The 22,584-nt window shown below is 44.3% G+C and overlaps 1 protein-coding gene across 13 annotated transcripts in view; it reads left to right on the top strand.

The window, feature by feature from the left end:
- Positions 1-15,919, top strand: part of Fam110b (family with sequence similarity 110 member B) — a 135,940-nt gene extending 120,021 nt beyond the window's left edge. For 12 of the 13 annotated variants that reach the window (XM_042270882.2, XM_015987989.3, XM_076563949.1 and 9 more), the window contains one exon: positions 13,130-15,919. In XM_042270882.2, the coding sequence (XP_042126816.1) occupies positions 13,444-14,544 (1,101 nt within the window). In that variant the 5' untranslated portion in view covers positions 13,130-13,443 and the 3' untranslated portion in view covers positions 14,545-15,919. Of the gene's footprint in view, positions 1-12,854; positions 13,044-13,129 lie in introns of those variants that run through there. The other variant, XM_042270888.2, reaches the window with a different exon arrangement.
- The last annotated feature ends 6,665 nt before the right edge of the window (positions 15,920-22,584 follow it).

Here is a 22,584-nt window from a genome sequence, read left to right as displayed (position 1 = left end):
CTCCACCCACGTTGTTTCTTTTTCTCTCTGTAGCGGAGTAGGGGGGATAAAGGATCAAAGCAATCTGCACAGAAAATACTGTGTAGGTTTCCACTCATTTGTCTTGAGGAAATTGAACACACCAGAAAATAGTCTGGACGAAGGGTTCCAGGCTTTTCTCACCAGCACTGGGTGCTGTGCTGGGGTGCTTTGAGCCAGGCGGCTGCTCTGGAGAAGAGTTGAGACCATTGCTCCATAGTAGGGACAAAAGAGATTGCTTGGGACAAGGGACAGCAGCTAGAGCAACAGAAAGGATTCCCATAGGTTGGGTGGCTTGTCAGCCCAAGTTCAAGGAGGGTGAGGTATTGGAGAGGGGAGAAGAATGGGGGAGGGAGGAGCAGAATGGGGGAGGAGGAGAATGGGGGAGGAGGAGCAGAATGAGGGGGGAGGAGCAGAATGAGAGGGGGCAGAATAGGGAGAAAGATAGCAGGTGAGGCCATAAAGGGAGAGAGCCTATGGCTTTAGACGTCATTCCAATACCCTACACATAGCCTCTCCCAGTCCCTCCAAGGTCATGCTTATGTCCACACATTAACCTGGCTGACAGAGCAGCCCCCTATCTGGTACCTGCTGCCTGCATTCCAAGGCTCTCAGAGGCAGAGCTGCAAGAGCCTGGGCAAGCTGAAATGGACTTGATAGTCATTCTGTGCACCTCGCTACTTGAACTGAAAAATAGTATTTGAGTGGAAATCATGGTGGATGTTCTCTCCGAACCATTCTAAGCCAAAGATTAGTCTATGTAAGATATGTTAGGTGCTAAAAGATGAAAATAATATGTTCTGAAAACTAAGTGTCTGTCATCTTATGTGTCTTGTTTTAAAGATATTTTTATCCCACAACTGAGGCAGAATCCTTAGAAATGAAAAAAGAAAATTTTAACTGTTTGTTTCCAGAAGACACTCAAGGCAGGGGATTTGGTGGTCCAATAGCTGCTCTGATAAAACCCTCTAGGAAATGGAGAATAATTCTAGTGTTCATTGACAAACAAATGCAAAGTAGTCAGTATTGTTTTAGATAAACCCAGTGGTTCTGCCATCCAGCCTTCCTCCCATCTGTACTTGGTCTCCGTCTTAAGCACAGTGCAATGCTAATGTTTGCTAAGTTGTGAATGGTTTCTATGTACTTGTGGGCCAACATACTATGATCCTTTACCAGAAGGACATACTTAATACATCATTCCAGATTGATAAATATTCCTATCTTCCAAGTTTTCTATCCCATGTCTTCATTGGGCTCTTAAAATGTAAAATGGTCCACTTGATATTTATTTTACTCAATATTTATCATTTATTTCATCTTGGTGAGCATTTTAGTGAGCACCTACTATATAGTAAGATGAGGATTTTAGTAGATGTATATCTGGGTTCTGACATCTGAGTCAAGTTCCTGCCACTAGGGCATATACGACTTCTATAGTGTTATCTTCAGACATTTAAAGTTGGGAATACTTGCTTCAGAGATACAGGCCCTCTTAGCCAGTGGTTTAACTTACTGATTTTTGACTGTATGATGATGCAAAAGAGGTTTGTGTGCAGTAGTCTTCAAACGTGGAACATAGTTTTGATCTCCCAAGGACTAGCAAAGTACCATGTAGTCCTTTCCTATGGTTCTGGGTAACTAGGAGCAAACCACAACTCACAGTCAGTCTCGAGGTCATAGTGGGAAGCAGCTGGAATGCTGCAGAGCTGTGTCGCTGAGAAAGAAGGCTCGGTGCAGTACGTGGACGAATGCAGTTTCCGCATATGGTATTTGCAGTGTTTGATGGGTTTATCGGGATGTAATCTATTGTGAGATGAGGAGCATCCATATTAAGGGATGAACTCTAAAGCACCTGAAAGACATCAGTACATTTATAGGATGGATGCCACATGTGTTTGGGAAGAAGCGGTCATTATTAATAGGTAATTTTTAAAGATCATTTATACAGAAAGTTCCTGATGTATTCATGAAGGACTGGGTCTCTCCCACTAAAGAAAATGCTGCCTTATTTTGTGCCCTTCAAGTTTAAATGTTTCATGTAGTCATATAACACTGATTTTAATATTTATTTCAGAACAAATGCCCGAAGGCAAAAGGCATTAGAAATTATAACTTTTTCGTAGATGTATTCTGTTTATCTATGTTGCTGCAGACATCTTTTTATGTTATGAGCCTTGGAATATAAATTTCTACAGTGAAAGGAAGAAGCAATGATATGCAAATGTAGACGTGTAAGGTCAGTGTTGGAAGGAGAACTGGACAAAATCCAGATCCAAGCAGCTCTCAGCCCTGGTCTGGGCTCTCTGTACCACAGAGCAACACTTTCCCCCACCTGCCTCTTCAGAAGGCCGGAACAAAGCCTTAGCACCTGCATTCTTCTCCAGTTTCTGGAGCATTCGCCAGGTTGCTGCTGCTGGCAGCGATTCCTGACCCAGGTAATGAGGGCAGCCAGCACACTCTCAGGCCCACAATAACTAAGGGACTGGTCTGCCACAGAGGGCAGAGGCCCTGGACTTCAGTCACACATGGACTCCACAGTGTTAGAGATGAAGGCAGAGAACAAAGCTGATCTGCAGTGGTGTCATTTTGTGTTTATTTGGTTTAGGATGGCTGTGCTATTGGATGATCATTAGGAATTCTGGTAACCTTACTTTTTAGTTAAGTATTTTTGCTGTTATATTCCCACTGGATGTTTGGCGCCAGCTACACACAGCATCATTTCTGTAATCCCAGATAAAAAGCAGAGCTCCTAAGCAGAGGTTGGTATCCTCAGCACCACCTCTTCCTTACTGAAATTAAGGAAGAATGTTGAACCTAAAATGTGACTTTTGTTTGTTTCTGGGTCTGTTTCATTTGTTTGTCTGTTTAAAGAGAAACCCATTACTGTTTTATGATGATTCACTTCCACATGAAAATGAAGCATGTGCACAGGTTCTCTAAAGGACCTTGGAGAAGGACAGAAGCATAAAAATCCACCAAGCGCTGAGATCCACCCTGCTCTGTTCCCCCCACCTGCAGGGGGATGGATTTCATTTATAATGATGGCTCTATTCTTTGCTTTGGCCCATTTTGCTCACATGACCGTTTGCTTTGAAATTTGAAAACACATATTTTCTTTGGACCTCAAATAGTTTGACAGAAGTAGTATTAACTCTGTCGTGTGAGAGCAATAGAATCATTTTAAGAAAGAAGACAAAAAAAATATTGTTAGGTGGTTGTAAAGCTTGAAACAGAAATGGTGATTATCAATGCCAAGTTGTAGACATGTGCACAGCAGTTAATACAAGCTTGCACTGGCTGAATGGATGGGATGCCCAGTCACCCTGAGCACTTGAACTGTTACTACTGAATTCAAGCAGCAGCCTGTGAGCTGGGCCAGTCATGCTTATCATTGTTGCCTTGAGAAACTCAGAGACTGGTGCTTGAGAGACTTGCCCACACTCCCAGAGTAACAAGCAGCCAGGCCAGGCCAATTAGTGAGTGCAGCTGCATTCCAGACCTCAAGCTGCTATCTGTGAGGAACGGAGTAGGGGCTGCACCATATGCAGCTCTCAGAAGCCCAGTGCAAACATCAAGTCAAACAGGTAGGAAAGCCTAGTGTCTTCTGGCTTGATCCCTACAGAGGTAAAATGAAAGATGTGGTTTGGTTTGGTTTTTTCCCCATGCTCCTCTGAATTCTCCTTTCTCCTACTGAATAGTATCTTAGAGAGGACACGTGGCCTTTGCATTCCTTGAATAATTTAGAGTCCTCGGCTTAGTTTCAGGCGATTGGTCTTACCTTTACTGTCACAGAGAAAACTCCACCTCATGTTCAGGTAATTCGCTTCTGCTTTTTTCAGCTCTACCCTGAATGGTTCCAGAACCTTTGAGGGAAAAGAGATTTGATCAGAATTCTGCCCTCCCCCTACCCCATGAGTTCCTCTCCCTTCATCATTAGGGTCATTTCTAACCTCCAGAGCAAGGCCTATGCAGGTGTGTGATAGGCACAAAAAGGAAAAGAGTGTATGAGGGAAGGTATCATGGTTTCTCTGGACTCTTGCTGCTGGGATCTGGTATCCCTGGCAATGGCACATTTCAGAAGGGTTCTCTCTGGAAGCTTCTGTTTTCCTGGATGGTGACAGCTGGGTCTCTGCAGTAGCTAATAGATGCTCAGCATTTCCTCACTGGGGCTTCTGGCAGTCTCCCTGCAAGCTTCTGAGGACCGGTTTGCACCTCTCCTCTAGTACACAGCAACCTTCCCCCAGTGCTTATGGAAAGGCAGCTTCCTCTTGCTGTGTGTTGGTTTTACAGTCCATACTTTGACCTCCCATATTCTTGTTGGAAGCTAATTCCCAGGCTTCTGAGCCCCCAAAGGACCTGCCAGGCTCCCTGTGTGGCCCCACTGCTGCACACCCTAGCTCTGGGCAGAGAACTTCAGACTTCTCTTACTGCTCTCCTGAGGCACTCTCCCCAGCCCCGCCCCCAACCCAGGAATCTTGCTTTCTTTGCCTGCCTGATGTCATGGGAGAACTTTGTGGGTAGCAAATTCCCTCCAGGAGTCTCAGTTCAGAACAGCACACAGGCGATGGCACTGAGTAAGTACAGTTGAAATCCCTTGTTTTGGCTGCTTGGTACCAGAAGCCTGTAAGATTTCTACTGTTTTGAGGGTTGAGGGAATATTTGCCTTAAGGTATTGGGACATTTCAGATTTTTAGACTAAGGATACTCTCCCTAAATGTATATTACACATCCAAATAATTTCCCCACACCGGGCAGAACCGTTGGGTAGGTTTTATGTTACATCTTTGTGTTTCTCAGATTACTATATATGGACCATTAGAGTAGATACTCCATTCATTGATCCATATTCATAAAAATATTGACAGCTGAGCATTGGCTTCTCTGACATCTACACACTAGCCTTAGCATTTGCTTTCCATCTTCTGGCTGTATAAAATGCATGTTTCAAAAACAGCCCGATGTGAGGGGTGGCATAAAAATGAAATGTGAGAAGGTGGTTTGCCCATGTTTTGAAAAATAAAATATATAACTAAAGCAAACAAATAGAAATCTAAGGCCCAGGCATTTTTGTGGGGGTATGGTGTGTACGTAGATGTCCATGTGTGCACATGTGTGTGTGAGTTATGTATGTGCACCATGTGGAGGCTAATCATCTGTTTGACTGGGCTAGCTGACCCAAAAGCTCTAATGACTCTTGTTCCCCCTCCAATGCTGAGGTTGTAGATAGCATCAGCACCTGGCTGTTGGTTTTGTTTTTACCAAAGTTCTACAGATCAACAACCTCATGTCCTTATGCTTATGTGGCATCCAGTTTACTGACCAAGTGATCTCCCCAGAGACACTTGGTTTGGAAAACTGACTACAATCAATATTCATAATAACAATGATAGTAATAATAAGCTAAAAATGGCTGTCGTCTAAGGTGGCAGTGTTACTAGGAAGCATTTGGATTCCGGAGAGTGATGAAGTGACAGTGGTATTGAAGAAGGTGATTTATTGTATGTAGCTTGAAGCAGACTGCTGATCATAGCACCAAGAGTGCTGTGGGAACATAGCTGATGAGGGATTTCACTGCAGTAAGAAAGGAGGAACACATCATTCACTAATGGAACAAACGCAGGTCCTGAAGAGGTTCAAGTTTTGACTTAATGTTTCCACCTGGTTGGGAAAGTTTCCCTTCTGCCTAGTTTATAGTAAGCAAATTCAGTCCTTTTTAATACATACATACCTTTCATTCCCGTTAGCTTTTCCTTTTTTTGTTCTTCGCCTTCATATTTGCATCCTTTTTTCTACACTCCCCAACCTCCCCTCCACTTCCCCCCCTCCAAGGGCCCCAGGTATTCAGGCGCCCCAGGGCAGCCTTGAACTTGCTGTGGAGCTAGGCCTAAAGAAGCTTGATCTTCCTTGGTCCTCCTTCCTCCACCTCCCAAGTGCTGGAATTACAAGCATGTGTCACCACACCCATCTTAAATTTGCATTCCATAAAAGTTACCGACACAGGATAAAAGTACATTTATACTAGGAAGGGAAAGAAAAAGGAAGATGTGAAAACGTGGCTAATTTTATTCATCGAAATGAATAAATGCTTTTCACAAGGGATGGCACTGTCTCCTTAAACCCCCACATAGGAGGCTTGATTTCTTAGTACGCTTCCATTGTAATTGTGATAACCACAATACTGTTAACTGTGATATGTGTACAGGGACAAATTGGTCGTAAGCCTGTTGGGGGAGGAGATCAAATGTGTGAACAAACATAGTTGGTTCAGAGGCGTCCAGGATGGTGTCTGACAAGCCTGGTGCACAGAGAAAGGGTAGAGAGGGTTAAAATGCAGCGTGTGTTTCTAAGAAATCAGCCTGGAATCTCACAGCCTATTCCATCTGCCTTGAGGTTCCTTCTAGTGGGCATCATATACTCCTTTGAACACTACCGTCTTCTCATCTTAGATCTCAATGCGTCTGTATACTCATAAGCCTATCAAAAACCCAGATATCTAGCCATCCATCTATCTATCCATCCGTCCGTCTATCCATTCCCCCTCCCTCCCTCCATTTCCTGCCCTCTCTAGGTTTCCATAAGGGAACTAACTGCTTTGGGATGCCCCTCACATACCAAAATCCATGGATGCTCAAGTCCCTTCTGTAAGATAGAAGAATTACTTGCATAGATTTTACACTGATTCTCCTGGCAGGCGTGCCTAGCTTGACTTTGTGGCACAACATTGTTGTCTACAAGTTATACTAATATCGCAAACAAATAGGTTTTAAGTAAATTGTACTGGGCTGTATAAATAGCTACTCTGGGGTAATGCAGCCTGCTAGCCATGGGTTGACAAACTTAAATCATTCCTAGATTATACATACTACCTGTGTTACGTTTGGAATCTCACATGTCCCTCACAGGATTGGGTTGTAAATGTGTGTTCCTCAACTAGTGATGCTCTTTGGGGAAGCTCTAGGACCTTTAAGAGGTGAGGCCTGACCAACAGAAGTAGATCACTAGGGACAGGCCTTTAAGGCTGTTCCCATCCCCTGGTCTAGCATCTTTTCTGCTTCTTGGTCTGTTGCCATGTGAACAACCTCTGTCACGTGCTTGTGTCATCACAAATTGGGCTGTTCTACATTGCTTACCCCTCAGTGATGGGCTGAAACCCTCAGGGTCTGTGAGGCAAAGCCTAAAACCCTTTTCTACCTTCATTTCTTTCTGTCAAGTGTTTTGTCACAGTAACTGAAAAGTAATCCAGAGAAATTATGTGTAAATAGTTACATTGTATCCTTTGGGGGGATGGTAACAGGAAAGCAGGTCTGAACATTTTGTTCACAGCCTTGGTAGAATCAACTGCATGGGACAGGAGACACAAGACTGCTTTACCTCACCACCACTGCTTCCGCAGAGTGCTCAGCATGGAAAACATTCCAGGTGTAGTTTGGGGAACTTAGTGGAAGTTAAGGTGGATGTTTTCCATCTGCAAATGGCTGAATCTCTGGATATAGAATCAACAGATATGGAGAGCTAGCTGGTTTATTATCCCCATTTTCCGGATGGGAAGGCTGAAACACAGAAAGATGAAGGCCACTCAGCTATTACTAAACATTCAAGGCAGTGCCACACCGGAAACTCTCAGAGCCCCTCAGCCATGCTCCCTCCCCGACAGCTCTGTGTCTTCTGCAGTTGTATTTGATAAGTTCCCAACATGCCCCCATACTGGCCAGGGCATAAAAAAACAAACAAACAAATGTGACCGTGTGATGATGGCTTCACCGTGTGATGATGGCTTCACCGTGTGATGATGGCTTCACCGTGTCTCTTCTTCAGTGCCCTCTCATTACTGTCTATAAAAGCCTAATGTCCCTCCGTCCCTCCTACCAGCAGTCCTTTACCTCTGTCCCCCGTCACTCTCAGTGGCCATCAGTGTCTTTCAGGCTTCTTGAATGTGCTGTGAGCTCAGTTTGTTATTGCCCTGATGACATTTCCACCACATTATTTAATTAATCTTCATTAGATGAGTCCGAGTCTTCCTACATTGTGCTTTTCTGCATGACATCTTACACATAACTGCTCCGTCAACAGGAATCATTTGGTTGAACCCAGTGCATAATTCAGTGAGTACTCACACATTGAGTGCATTCCTTACATTGGAAAAGAATTCAGAAGGTCACACTGTCACACAAAATTGATATGACTGTGTTTTTAAATGAGGACATTCCAGGATATAGATATAGATAGGGAGTGCCCCCCTAGTCATGTTGGAATTTTAAGCTTAAAGTCAAAATTTAAAGAAAAAAGTTGGGGGAAAAGAAACTTTGCCAGAACCACCATGCAAAATAAAGGCAGAGATGCCAGATGCAGCCACACATGCACTGGGCAGTGTGGGGACCAGACCCGGAAGAGCCTGACAGTATCAGATCCACAATCTTCAATTCAGAGGCCCAGCAGCTGCTTTTGCCACATACTTCCTTGAATGAACAGCACATTTCCAGCTCACTAGCGCAACACGGTTGCTTCTATACATAGACAAATCAAGACTGAGCTGTTAGGCAGATTTTGAGTGCAGCAGCCAGGCCTGCTCTTCAAAGCACTGCCCCCACCCCCTGCCGTAGCACCCAGGAGGAATGACCCACTTTCACACTTGGAAACCTCTGTGGGTGTGTTCAGTTCCCACAGCCTGGGCTCTAACTCTGGTGGCTTTCTTCCTACTTACAATTTAGAGGGTATTTCTCTTTTATTTACTAGATGTACCAAATAAAGGAGAAGAAACCACTGAGCTGAGCAGACTTGGCTTACAGTGCTTCATGAGACAGAATCCTATCCAGAATTCTGGATTTGTTCCTAAGCAACAGAGAGCCATGTTCCTGGGCAGCCCTGAACTGGGGCTCCTTGTTCAAACCAGGCACTCTCACGTCAGCATCCTGGGAACAGAGGCATGCCTTGCCTGGTTTATAGGAATGTTGACTTTAGTATGTCTTCAGATGAACCATGTGCCTAGAGGCTATTTTCTGGCCTTAACCCCTCCAGGTTGTAAATGTTCCCAGATACTTCTCATGGGCTGAGGGTCCAGGGCTGTACCTAACCCTGTGAGCTGCTGGCAAGGTGGAACTTAGAAGGATTCAAAACACTTGCTTTAAAACCTGAGGTAGCTTGCCCATTTCCTGTGATGGAGGAATTTGCGTTCTGTAATATACACATGAAACCCAATGTGGGCCTCTTCTACTTCCTCCTTGCTACTCCAAGGCAATAGCATCTCTTGAATCAGACTTGGCATTCTCATTCATTATTGTTGAGACTAGTACGGAGCCAGCAACCAGAAATCTCATTCCTTATCATCATCAGTGTCCTCCAGCACAGAGGCAACAGAGGCCTCCCACCCTAACCAGAACTCCATGATACATCATGACCCACTCCACCCACAATAGCTTTGGAGCTCACTTTTTTGCTGTGTAGCTTGACCATGTCTCTTTATCCTGGACTTTTTCCCCTCCAGGTGGCCCAAAGTTTCTTTCCTGAGGTAGAATGCAGACAACATGATGATAAGTGGAAGTGTTTCCCTTTGTCAGGTTTGTGTTCTGCACCCTCAGCAGTATGCAGGAGGCTGAGAGTATACAACCTTGGGGGGTGCAGCCAGTTAAGATAAAGGGTGTGGTCTGCATGCACACGCCTGGGATTCAGTCCCCACCACCACAGGAGGGAATCAAAGCAAGACTATATAGTTACTTTTATTTATGGAACATTATGAGATTGAGATCAAATTTTCCTTTCCCTGAAAAAACAAAGTCCCTGGTTCTCAGTGCAGCAGTTGGCCTCACTGCTGTGATTAATCCCTAGTCACACTAGAGACCATGTGCCAGATGTCAGGGTCTTGTGCATCACTGTGTTCCCTGAAGGACTCTATGGTTACTCTGTCCATGACACTGAGATGCGGAACCAGGGTACCTGCTATGTCATCTCCAATTGGCTGATCTACACTTTAAAGTTCAGAGTATCTCTCCAGGCCTGTACCACTGTGTCCGTGACAGCAGCTCCCATGTAAGGTGGTGGAACAGATGCTAAGGATTTAGTGAGAGCAACGTACACCAGCACATTACTTCCAGCTGTTGGTTAGCAGATATCAAGTATGCCTATTATTATCGTAGAGTACCAACATTTCTGTAGCTTTTCTCTTTCCTGGAGTCTTCTCACAAGACCTTTTGATTGTTTTTGTTTTCTCCCATTACTATTTAAAAATTCTTACAGAAAGATGGAAATGGCCAAGAAGAAAGGAAAGAGATGGAAGTGGAAAGAAAATGAAATATGAAGTGGTTTGCAGTTAGCACTTTTTAACATAATCCTTTCATGCTGGCTTTGTAAATGCCTATCAATTTCTAGGAGCCTTCCCAAGGGTGCCAGTCTCAGGAGAGAAGAAAGTAACAGGAAAAGAAGAGAGGGTTTTGTTGTTGTTGTTGTTGTTGTTGTTGTTGTTTTTTCTAGGAAGGCTCCTAGAAGATCCATTGGTATTTCTCAGTTTTTGTGAATTCAGAGCAAAGATGTTTATTTGGAGTTTCAGAGGAGACTAATGCCTGCTTTCCCAGGTAGTCTGGCACACAGGAAAGCCGGGCCATCATGATAACATTTTGTACCTTTGATTATAATGAAGTGAAACTGGAAGAGATGGGAGCAAAAAAAAGCATAGGCTAGCAGGAATGTTAAGGCCAGTGAGTGTTACCTGATCACCTCATCGCTTACTCAGAGAAAATTTTCCCTAGGAAGAGCAAAGGCAGGAGGCATAGAAAAGTTAAGGCTGACAGTCAGTCACCAATGTTCTACTATATCATTTTGAAATTGAAAATGAGTCCCTGCCTTTGTTCCTTAAGCCACATGGTTTTAGAGCAGGAATGGATTATAGGAATGTATACAACTAACTCATCCCATGAAAGGGTACTCAGCTGCTGCCCTCTGATCCGTCTTTGGGTGCCTTAGAAGGTTTACTTTGATGCTTAGGCATAGATCTCAGGCCCACTCTTCACTCTTGCCGAATGTTCTGGCATTTTCCCCTACGTAGAGGCATCTTGAAAGTTTAAAAGGGAATCAGTGGTGATGGCACTAAAGAGAAGACTCCTTTCTTGTTTATCATATCCGGTCATAGGTGACAGGAGGAAGGCCTGAGGAAAATATTTGATCATAGGTTTACATTATACTAGAGCCTTTGGATTAAAAAGTCCGAGCCAAGGTGAACTGTGCGTTTTTATGCTTAGGATTGAACTGAAGAAGTGGGTCCTCATGGTAACAGATGGAAGTCCAGCATGCCTCTCTTAAGTTAGACTCCTTCCTCCTGGCTATGAGCACCCCTTTCTGAAATGAGGTCTTAAACCTATAGTCAAGCAAGGTAGACAGGGAATTTGATATGGCCCACTCTTGCTCAGAAAGATCTCTTAGAGGAGTTCAATTTTTGAGATTTAGTGACTCCTTCAGGGTTGTGGGTTCTATTGCCAGCTATTGGGCGAGAGGTCTGGCTTCTTTGACTAAGCAGTAAAAGTTAAGAGAGAAGACAGTCACAGAGAAGACCCACAGTGACAGCCTACTCAGGCTGTCTGGGGCCATCCTTCTCTCCCATGTCCTACATTGATCAAGGTTGCCTTCCCACTCAGTCTTGCTGATTGCTATGCAATCCACTCAGTGGAGGAGTCAAATGCTGCCTTTTTTTCCAAAACAACCCATGCCCTGCCCAGTGAGATAGACCCTAAGTAGTAGGTTAGTCAACAGAGACTCAAGGAATCTGGGCTCCTGCAGGCAATTGCATTCAAACTGCATTCAAAGAATCTCATTTAATTTTCATGGGAGGAGGTTAGCTACTGTGTTTTGTTTTATTTTTTAACCAAATTGAGGCATCAAAATAGAAATGCACAATTAAAGAAAATCATTATGTAGTCATCGCCTTGGGGTTTCTCAAATATTGCATAGGAACACATTTTTATTAGAACAAATCCCTTTGCAGATTACCAAAATTGGCTCCAATAAAATAGGATGGATTTTATTTAGAGATGAAGTGTTTGAGAAGATTATCAAGAGAAATACCAGTTATTTCCTTCCTATCGTCAGTTTCTCACATGAGTGAAAAAACCTCAGTGACATCACTGTGTAGATTGTGCACATCTGTAACTCGACATGTTAGATGGACTGCACTCTTAATATTCCTGTTATAATGGGAATGCTGATGAGGTCATTCTCTGGCTGTTTTGGAATGCTGATGGTTTGTAAGTAGGCTCTCCTACTAGCAAGAGGAAACAAGATGTTTCACACTTGTCAAGTATGAGAAATTATGGAGCATTTCATAATTAACCTATCCACTCCAATGGTTCCCCTCCAAGTATTTCCATAATAGTTATTTTTAACTCAAAAAATAAGTAAATTTTAATGAAATAAACTTCACATGCACTATTAGTTTCCAGGACAGTGCTTTAAACATACTGCTTGCCGAAAGTAAACAGACTGAAACAGGCTGTATTTCTTAACAGCGTTTTGGTTGTTTATTTGTTTGTTTGTTTCTTGCCGTTACCATTTCTCACCACCTTTCCAGTTCTTGAATCGCTAAAGAAATTATAGTTTCGAGTTTTACTGACAGATTGGTCATAAGCAGTCACAAGTTTTACTTCACTGCAAATGGGACGCCGCTGCAACGCAAATCGCCCACGTTGCCGCTAAAGCAGATGGAGGTCTTAGGAAGCCCCTAGCATTTAATGAGCTACAGAACGGAACAGGGCTTGGCTGAACCCTCCGTTCCCCATTCACGAGTATTTCCTGGGTCTCACTCTAAGTGATGCCAGCCAGACGTGTTCAGGAGGCGGTTCTCACCAATGGGGAGGCAGCTGGAAGAGTTCCGTGGGAAGCCTCAGCCCCTTTCTTTCTGGCAATTGCCCACATTTGGCTGCTGCCGGAGGCGGCGCAGGCTCCAGGAGAGGTCCCGGTTGCCCTCCTTGCGCGGTTAACCGGGAATTGCCAGGGCTAGCTTCACTGACCTTGTGGGGCTCTCGACGGGTGGGGGTGCCACGGAGGTGGGATCACTGCGGGGTTCCTCTGTTGCTAGAGCTGTGATGTCACCCGCCCCTCCTAACCCGCGGTTGGTTGTTTTGTATTTCAGCTCTGCTGCAGTTGAGCACAAAGACCTGAAGGAGACTCCCACAGCCTTCAGGGAGAAGAAAGGAGGCAGCCAAGCCGATTAAAAGGAACTTGTGGCTTGTGGCCTTTTTGTGCAGGGGCTGCCTGGAAGGGGAGAAAAGTGCGCTGAAGCCACGGCGGCGGTTAATGAGCTGTGAGATGAGGAGCAGCTGCGGCTGACACTGCTTCCAGGATCCTTCGTCTGCCCTTTGTGCTTCATGTACATGTGTCTGTTCAGGCCGGCCAGAGGCGCCCAGAAGAGCATCCACCACGGCTGCCGGGGAAAGACCGCCCACCATGCCCACGGAGACGCTACAGACAGGTAGCATGGTGAAGCCGGTCAGCCCCGCGGGCACCTTCACGTCGGCGGTGCCCCTACGCATCCTGAACAAAGGACCCGACTACTTCCGCAGGCAGGCCGAGCCCAACCCCAAGAGACTCAGTGCGGTGGAGCGGCTGGAGGCTGACAAGGCCAAGTACGTCAAGAGCCAGGAGGTGATCAACGCCAAGCAGGAGCCCGTGAAGCCGGCTGTGCTGGCCAAGCCCCCGGTGTGCCCAGGAGCCAAGCGCGCACTGGGCAGCCCCACTCTCAAGGTGTTTGGCAACCATGCCAAGACCGAGAGCGGTGTGCAACGCGAGACCCTCAAACTCGAGATCCTCAAAAACATCATCAATAGCTCCGAGGGCTCCAGCTCTGGCTCTGGCCACAAGCACAGCTCCCGAAACTGGCCTCCTCACAGGGATGCCACTGACCTGCACCGACACTCCTTTGCTGAGTCGCTGAAGGTGTACCCTACGCCTGGGCGAGGCAGCCCGCAGGAGAGCAGCTCCCATGTGAGCAGGAGACTGCTGGAGCAGTCCCCAGAGTCTTTCCTGCACGTCTCACACAGCTCCTCGGACATCCGCAAAGTGACCAGCGTGAAGCCCCTTAAAGCCATCCCCTGCAGCAGTTCCGCCCCTCCCCTGCCTCCCAAGCCCAAGGTAGCTGCCATGAAGTCTCCCGAGGCTGACCAAGTGGAACCAGCCTGTGGGGTCAGCAGGAGACCTTCCCTTCAGCGGTCCAAGTCAGACTTGAGTGACAGGTATTTCCGAGTAGATGCAGATGTGGAGAGGTTCTTCAACTACTGCGGACTCGACCCGGAAGAGCTGGAAAACCTTGGCATGGAGAACTTTGCAAGGGCTAATTCTGACATCATATCCCTCAACTTCCGCAGCGCAAGCATGATCAGCTCAGACTGTGAACAGTCTCAAGACAGTAACAGTGACCTTAGAAATGATGACAGTGCCAATGACCGGGTGCCATATGGCATTTCTGCCATCGAAAGAAATGCTAGGATCATCAAGTGGCTCTATAGCATCAAACAAGCTAGAGAGTCACAGAAGGTGTCCCATGTGTAAGAGGCACCGTGGTGGAGAGGAGGGAGGGGTGGGTCTGTCTGTGCATACACAGTTGTGAAGGTTGTGAGGTCTCCTTGAAGTGTTGTGAGCTTCTCCACTCTTTGTGTTGCTTGTTGTGCAATGTCCTCAAGTTGCATGCCTGTCAACATGGCAACTGGCCTGGCTTCCTTCTCACATCTCTGCAGTCTTGCTGAACACTCGTCTGCCAAACGTTTCCAGCCAGAATCTGACTGACTAGGGCTTTGCTCTTAAGCAAAACTGTTTACAGGAAAAAAAAAAAAGTTTTCAATTTCTTCAATATTTATGTGGTTCTTGTGTTTTTATACCCCGCATTATTGTGTCTTAATTAAAAATTTTATCAACTGGCTTTTAAGTTGAACACAGAATCTTTTTGAAATAAAAAGCCACTTTGCCTACATGGGAGATCATAACACTGGGGAAATGTGTGGAACTGGTTACCGGAGAATGACTGACAGAACACAGAACCAGGCTAGAGTTTGTTTATGCGGAATCAGGCGGTGGGCCTTGCTCTTGTGGTTCACAGGTTGCCATTCTCTTGCCGCGTGGTGGAGCATTATGGGGCAACAGTGCTGTCTTGTGTCCAATTCAGTGTATATGTGGGTAGTATTTTTGTAGTACTGTCCCAGGAAAGACAATCTGATAAAACCCAGGATGAGCAAATGCCAGAGGTTCAATTTTGGGAGGAAGGTGGGGAGACTGTTGATGCTGTTAAACTGGGATAATTCAGAACTATCTAGTATTAATCTGACAGGAAGACCCACCCCAAAGCTGATTAAAACTGATACTGAGTGCTTTTTCAAAAAGTTATTTTGTGGGATTTTTTTGTTGTTGTTCTGGTTTTGGCCAAGAACTGCTAACACGTGTTGTTTCTCTTGCTCTCTTTGTAGCTGTTCTGTTTGGGGCGGGTCAGTTGGGCCTCTGCAGGTTTGCACTGAGGACCTGAAGGGAAGTGAGATTTCCATCGGTCAGTGCAGTCCTCCATTCCACAGTGCGTCTATTGGGAAGCGGAGTCACATCTCAGCAGTGTGATTCTGTTACCTTGCTTAGATTCTCTCAGGCTGTGGGGATTTGTTACAGCTCTAGGGAACTGTAGAAACACTGTAGCTGTCCACCTTGTTGTCTCTTGTTGCCTCTTCCCCAGTAACCTGCCCTCCTGGTGATTTCAGGAGCCCTGGCACTGGAAGCAGAGGGCACCGGGCAATGCCCACAGGTTCTCGGCAGAACCACCTTAGTCTTCATCGGCTACTAGGAGCCTTTAACTGGTGTGAATGCTGTAAGACTTTGTACATACTTCAGTTGTTCTGGAACCTAAGAAGAAAAGATATGCTAATAAATAGCTCTGATGTAGGTTCTACCTGTGGTGATTTCTCTTTGTCCTTTACTTTTTTCTTCATGAAAAGCTAACTTTGCGATTTGAGCCAGAAACACATTTTTATAGCCTTCAAGAAACATTATTTCGTTAAATTGTTCTCACCCTATCTCAATGATTCTGAGCAGCTCTATTCTTAATTGTAGTTGCTTCAGTGTGCGTTGGCTAAAATAGTTACTGCAAGGTCCCTAAAATATACTGTCTCTTCACTTAGTTCACACTTCTTTTATTTTTGCCTTTCCTTAAACATCAGGATGTTTCACATTTTCCAGAAGACTCTTCAGTTGAAATATTTGTGTTCTTAACTGCAGAGGCGTATCTTTGAAATGACTACCCCTGTTCTCTATGGTGATAGCACTCTCTCTGGCCTTGTATTTGCCCACTCACTCATCTTTCAAGGTGGCAGACAGTAGCCCGCCATGGTCATCAGCCTCTGCCTCAAAGGCTGACACTGCCACTGCTGTATAAAAGAAGCCCTCCTCCTTAGGGACTGTGTTTTTGCTTTCTCCTGTTACTTGAACACGAAGTATTCAGTGAGTATTTATTGAATGAAGTTATTTGAAGAAAATTTCTTCTAAGGTTAAGGTTATACTTAATATGCAAATTTAAGGAAGCATTATAAAAATGTAATTTTTAAAAACAATAATGACTGTCAAACTATTTTATTGATAAATACTTTTCTCCTGAAAGGCAAATTTGGTTCTTTGACTCTTCTGACTGGTCTTGAATTCTTCCTGCTTCTCTCATTGATGTTCCCTGAAACTAGAACTGCTTTGCCAGAAGAAGCATTTGGGAATGCAGCTGGGAATGGTGATGATACATATTCAAATTAATAGAATAAGAAAATTTCTAAGCAAACAAAAAAGGTTTGTTTCCTCACTACTTACATAGAAATGCAGCTTTTTAAGACATAGATGCTTTTGCATTTACATATCCATTTTGGGAGCTATTAAAATACTGGAAATAAATGTTACTTTCCTAAGGAAGCCATCCTTGAGGAAATGAGCATTTCCTGGCCAAGTGCATATCACTGCTTATGCTATCTTAGCTGTAGATTGTGCTTGCCACCTTCAGTACCTACCTGTCCCTAAAACTCGGACCAGTCTCCTGGCCTCATTTTATAATGGACATTGTGAGGCTTTCTGCTTCTATGAAACAGGAGAGCTGTTTCATCTACACAGAGAAACCCTGTCTCAAACAACCAAAAAAAAAAAAAAAAAAAAAAAAAAAAAAGGCTGTTTCAAATGCTTAATATAAAATTCCACTGAGACATTTCTTAATTGTGAAGTACTCTACAAAGAATGCTTCCTTATAGCTCCTGGAAGTTTTATGTAGGTGTGCATTCATGAATATAAGGTGATTGCCTTGAGTGGTCCTGGAAACTAACTGATTTTTCTGAAAACCACCAAATCTTACAAACAGTTCTGAAATATCCATCACTGTGCTGTTGCCTTAGTTCGGGCTTTCCCCATCTCACCTGAAGTCCTGTTTCTAAAACTTTCTAAGTGGGGGTCTCCCCTCAGCCAGCCCCACTCATCACACTGTCACACCTCTGTAAAGCAAACCCTCGTAATATATAGTTACATGGGCTGGATTGTTGAGAGGATGAACCCCAACTCGTAACACAGAGAGAATGCTGGACATCGCCTCAGACTTCAGACACAGGACTCCAGGCTCCTACAAAGGACAAGCTAGTTGTCATTAGGCACGTGTTCTGCCACCCTTAGGATACATGGTATAATAGATTGCCCCAGAACTCAGCAATTTAAAACAGTTACCTCAGTGTCTGTGCATCAAGAACCCTGGACTGGTTTAGCCAAATGGTTCCTGACAGGATACTTCATGAAGCCACTGACAAGATGGTGGCTGAAACAGAACCAGGATTCACAGGCTAGAGGGCCATCATCTAGTACAGCTTCTGTGGCAAGTGGCCTGGACTCCTCATAAGAAAATTCTCCCCTGCATTAGTTGAAGTTCTCCAGAGGAACAGAACATATGGAATGAATGACTATACATATGGATATATACAGATTTATACATGTCATATATGTATGTGTATACACATATATAATACAATAATTCCCATCTATATGGGAAATATTAGAATGGCACACAGGCTGTGGTCCAGGTTATATAACAATGACTGTCTACCAACAGAAAGTCCAAAAACCCAGTAGTTGTTCAGTTCACAAGGCTGGTTTTCTCAGCTGCTCTTCATTATACGTTGGAATCCCAAAGAAGTAGGCCCTAATACCAGTGAAAGAATGGGCTTGCTAGTGAAATTGAGCAGGCAAAGAGAGAGAACAAGTTTCTTTCTTCCATGTCTTTTACATAGACTACCAGCAAAAGGTGTGTCCCAGATTAAAGATGGGTCATTCCCCCTTTAAAAAAATCTGGATTAAAGGTGTTTCCTAATTCAAAGATCCAGATTAGAAGTGGGATCTCCCCATTCCCAATGACTTAATTAAGAAAAAAATCCCTTACACGTATCCCCAGCCATTTGGGTTTTAGTTAATTCCAGATGCAGCCAAGTTGACAATCAAGAATAGCCATCACATCTCCCTAGGGTTGCCTGTGAATCTTCAGTGGGGTATCTGGCTTCTGCAATGAGAATGACTAAAGAGTGAGTCAAGTAGATGTACCTGTCCTGAGTCTCACACCTCTGCCACAGCCAGGGTGGAGAGGATGAGGATCACAGCCCACATGGGGAGGAGAGTGAGGTGTGTGTTTTATGGATGGAGGTTTGGGTTTTTTATTTAATTTTGTTTTGTTTCAATTGGGTGGTGCTGGGACTTGAACGCATAACTTTGAACATGCTAAACTAAAGCTCTACCACTGAGCTGTGTCACTTGCAGGGTCCCATGCTAATAAGAATGACAAATAACTCATGGGTATAACGTTAAACTGTGTGCTGCTGAGGCTCAGTACTTGGTCATTTTGTGAGAGATGGTCCCTTTCCCCTTAATTTCCAAGATTCTTGCTCTTTCAAGACAACACTACATTTAGTAACATTTTGTTAGTCTATAGGCAATCGCCCTACCAGCTTGTGGTTTTTGTCATGACCACAAACCCAGCCTGTGCAAGTGTAAATGATGTATACCTTCCTGATATCTATATTCCTTATGAGAGAGGGAAAAAAATGTCCTGATAAACACAGAGATCTTGGATGACAGCCCTAGGTTTTACAGTGTATAACACAGCAGCCTAGAGAATATAATAGATACTTAATATGTGTTTACTGGTAGGGGTGGGGTTTTTTGGGCAGCAGCAGTGGGCAGGGCTGGGGTGTTTTTCTTAATTTGAGGATCCTTTATCAAAAATGCTTGGTATCGGGGTGTTTAGAATCTTTGAGCTTTTTAGCTTTGGGGATATTTGCATAAGTTTACTAGTTGAAGATCCTAATGTTAAAACCTGAAACCTTAAATGCCCCCAAATAGAAAACTTGGAGCATCAAGTTGGCCTCAAATTTCAGAGCATTTCTGATTTTCAATTAGTTATATTCCCATTGCAACATGTTTAACCTCTGGCCTGAATGATAAATCCCAGGAAGCCCCAAGTGGTAGTTTTTTTTACCCCTACGTTAGAGGTGAAGAGCTTCAGCCCCATGGAGATTAAGGTCCTTAGCAAAATCCCATGGGAAGCAAGTGCTGGAATGAACTTGAGCTCAACACTGCAATCCCAGCTCCACGTGTCTTTGAGCACTGTTCAAAATGAGGGAAGACAGACAGAGCAAGAGTTTTGCAGCAAACAGCAGGGACCTTCAGCCCATTTGACCACTGAATCTGCTGCCAGAGTATGTAAACACATTAAACATGTCTCAGATTTCAGCAATTCTATCCTCACCTAAACGGGAGCCCATAAATTCAGAAAAAGACTTCAGCTGCTCCAATGTGAGTAGTATACAAGCCACTGGATTCAGAGAGACAAGGCCATTGGAAAATCATTCTTCCTTTCCATATTTTTAAGTGGCATCCTGTCTTTTTTGGATCAAGGCTGTTTGGAAGGCTAAACAGCAGAGACAAATAGTCACAAATCTACAGTCAGGAAACACATTTGGACTATTTGAGAAGTAACCTTGAGGGTGTTACATTGAGAAATGATTAAAGAGGTCAAGCATGTCCCAGTTCAAGCTGAGTGGAGTGTAAAGAGAACTAATCTCATCACCATTTTGAAAGCGTCAAACCTAACTCATCCACTTGTCACCTCAGGAAATGACTGTGAGGTCTGTCACTGCTGCAGGGTTGCCTGGACACACACTCACTGTAAGGACCCCCATCTTGTGGTGCATATGTGCCTCTGCCTAAGTTGCCTTCATAAGGATTTGCTCCATTGCTTTATCCAAAACCCTGCAGAAAAGAATGCCATGGGGAGATGGAATCAGTTAGTCTTTTTATCAGCTTGCTCCACTATCTGAGAACCCTCTGCTTCACCTGAGAACCACAGGTGACCTCCATTCCCTCACAGGTGAAAAGGGCAGGATCATCTGATGCCTGTGTTTCTTGACAGTATGAGGTTTGAAGCATTAAAACACATAAAAAGAATGTGAAAGTTCTGGTTTTATACTATATTGGTGACCAGGGAACAGATGAGGCCCAGTGGGAGTCAGACTCTGCAATGAGCGGCGTTACATGCACTAACTGCTATCGAGTGTTGGTTGGAAAAGGAAAGGAGGTCTATCAGAGGAGAAATCTTGAATGGAAGGGGCCTCCAAAATGACTCATTAGCTGTTCTGAGTGACAGGAGCTGACAGACGGATGCAGCCAGGCACACACTAAGTCACAGTGCTTTGGGGATGAAAATGAGTCTTTCACTAGCTGAACACTCCATTCATCTCACAGTTGTGAAATAACTATCAGTGTCTTGAATGCTGTGCTAGCATAAACCCTCAGTCACATTATCTCCTTCTCAAGAACTTTAGGATTAAATAAGAATCCACCTTGCTGACAGAGTATCTGAGAATTAAGCTTTTTCTCAAAGGCACACATTCAATAACTCGCAAAAGGAAAACAAACCAAGTTTAATAAAAAACATTCTAAGACTCATTTGTATGTGCGAAAATGAATCTTGGGGTCTAGTCTGGCAGAAGCCAGTTTTGATCCTCAACAGTTAAGTTGCATTGCAGAATTTTCTCAAACACTAAAAATTATTGTGTGTACTGATTTGTGATTCTTCATTATAATGAGTGGTTTACAAAAAGTTAATTGTGTTTAATCACATCAAGAGTACAGCTTCAAGGTGTTTCTGGAAATGACATGGGTGATCAATTGTCCAGTTTATTGCACAGAGAAGAAAACAGATCAAAGAAATGAGGTTAAGGATTTCGCAGTGGCTACAGAGTGCAGGTGAGTGGAGCTATGATGGGGGGGCTGGGGGGGGCTGGTGCTCCGACCTCACCAAGGAGACAGAATGGACGCCACCAAGCCTGCCTATTCTGCTATGTAGAAATGGCAGCAGTTTGTGAGCAATCTGCTCCAGGTGGTCCTTGATGAACAATTTTTCAACCTTACTATAGTGAGACAGCAATAACCTAAACATCTGGTAGAAATCGTTTGAATTTTGATTTTTCCCAAGGCTAGCAACAGACTGCTTCTATGCCCTTTCAAGATTGTGGGCATTGGCAGCTGGGCTCTGAAGTTCACTGGATTCTAAGATAGGGTGCTTGGTTGGTGTATGATACATACTTTTAGCATATTTTCAACTTGCAGTGAAATGTAATTCCTAAGTCTGGAGTATCTATATTCCTGTCCAGTGTTTCTTGTCTCAAAAACAGTATCATCTGTTTTGATTCTGAATTGTTTAAATAGGATAAGTTAACTAGTCTTTAAACCTAGCTGTCATAAAACTTCATAGATAAAACATTCTAAGAAATCTGGGGAAATTTTGAAGTTACTACCTATATTTTAACTGTTGTTTCTGTAAAATACTTTATCTCTAGAGGCCTAATGGTCCTCAAGAGTCATTTTTCAGGCCTGGTTTCTCTGTCTGCCAGACTCCAGGCATCTCCTGCCTACTGTATCCCCATTGTCTTCACTCACCACCCACAGTGGCTGCCAAGGCATTGCCATGCCTCATTTTCCCAAAGGCCCCCTCCCTGAAGATAGGCACTGCTTCTCGTGATGGTATGGCCGGCCCATTCGCAGCAGACCACCTGCTATGTGTTGCAAGTTGTGAGGTAAAAAGATGTGAGATAAAGAGAATCTGGGATTCCTGATCTGGGGGAAAGACAGTGGGTTTGTGAAATAGCTTCCCCAGTGAGCTACTGCATGCTAACCACTGACGATCTCCCAGCAGATCGTCCCGACAGCTCTGACTCGGAAGCCTCCCATTTACCTTTCGCTGGTTGCATACTGACCTGTCAGCCATAGGTTCACCATCCTGTTCTCTGGAATTGTGCTAACAAGGCTGAGGAGGGAGGAATAGGTCACGTTTGAATGCAGTCGTTCCCTTAGTGGGATACAACTGCAACCTAGTGACTTGCAATTGATGGTATCTGGAATTTCTGATGGAAGAAGCTAGAGACTTCACTCCGTCCTCCTAGAGTGCACGGGTTAGCATGCTTTGCCTTCTCAAGGCAAATTTTCAAGTATTGGTAGACTCACATAATTGTTTCTAGTGTTCTCCTCTTTTACATAATAGATGATCACATCAGC

This window comes from Peromyscus maniculatus, chromosome 2 (genome assembly GCF_049852395.1).
Source record: "Peromyscus maniculatus bairdii isolate BWxNUB_F1_BW_parent chromosome 2, HU_Pman_BW_mat_3.1, whole genome shotgun sequence".
Taxonomy (NCBI): Eukaryota; Metazoa; Chordata; class Mammalia; order Rodentia; family Cricetidae; genus Peromyscus; species Peromyscus maniculatus.
This window is presented reverse-complemented; position numbering and strand designations above follow the sequence as displayed.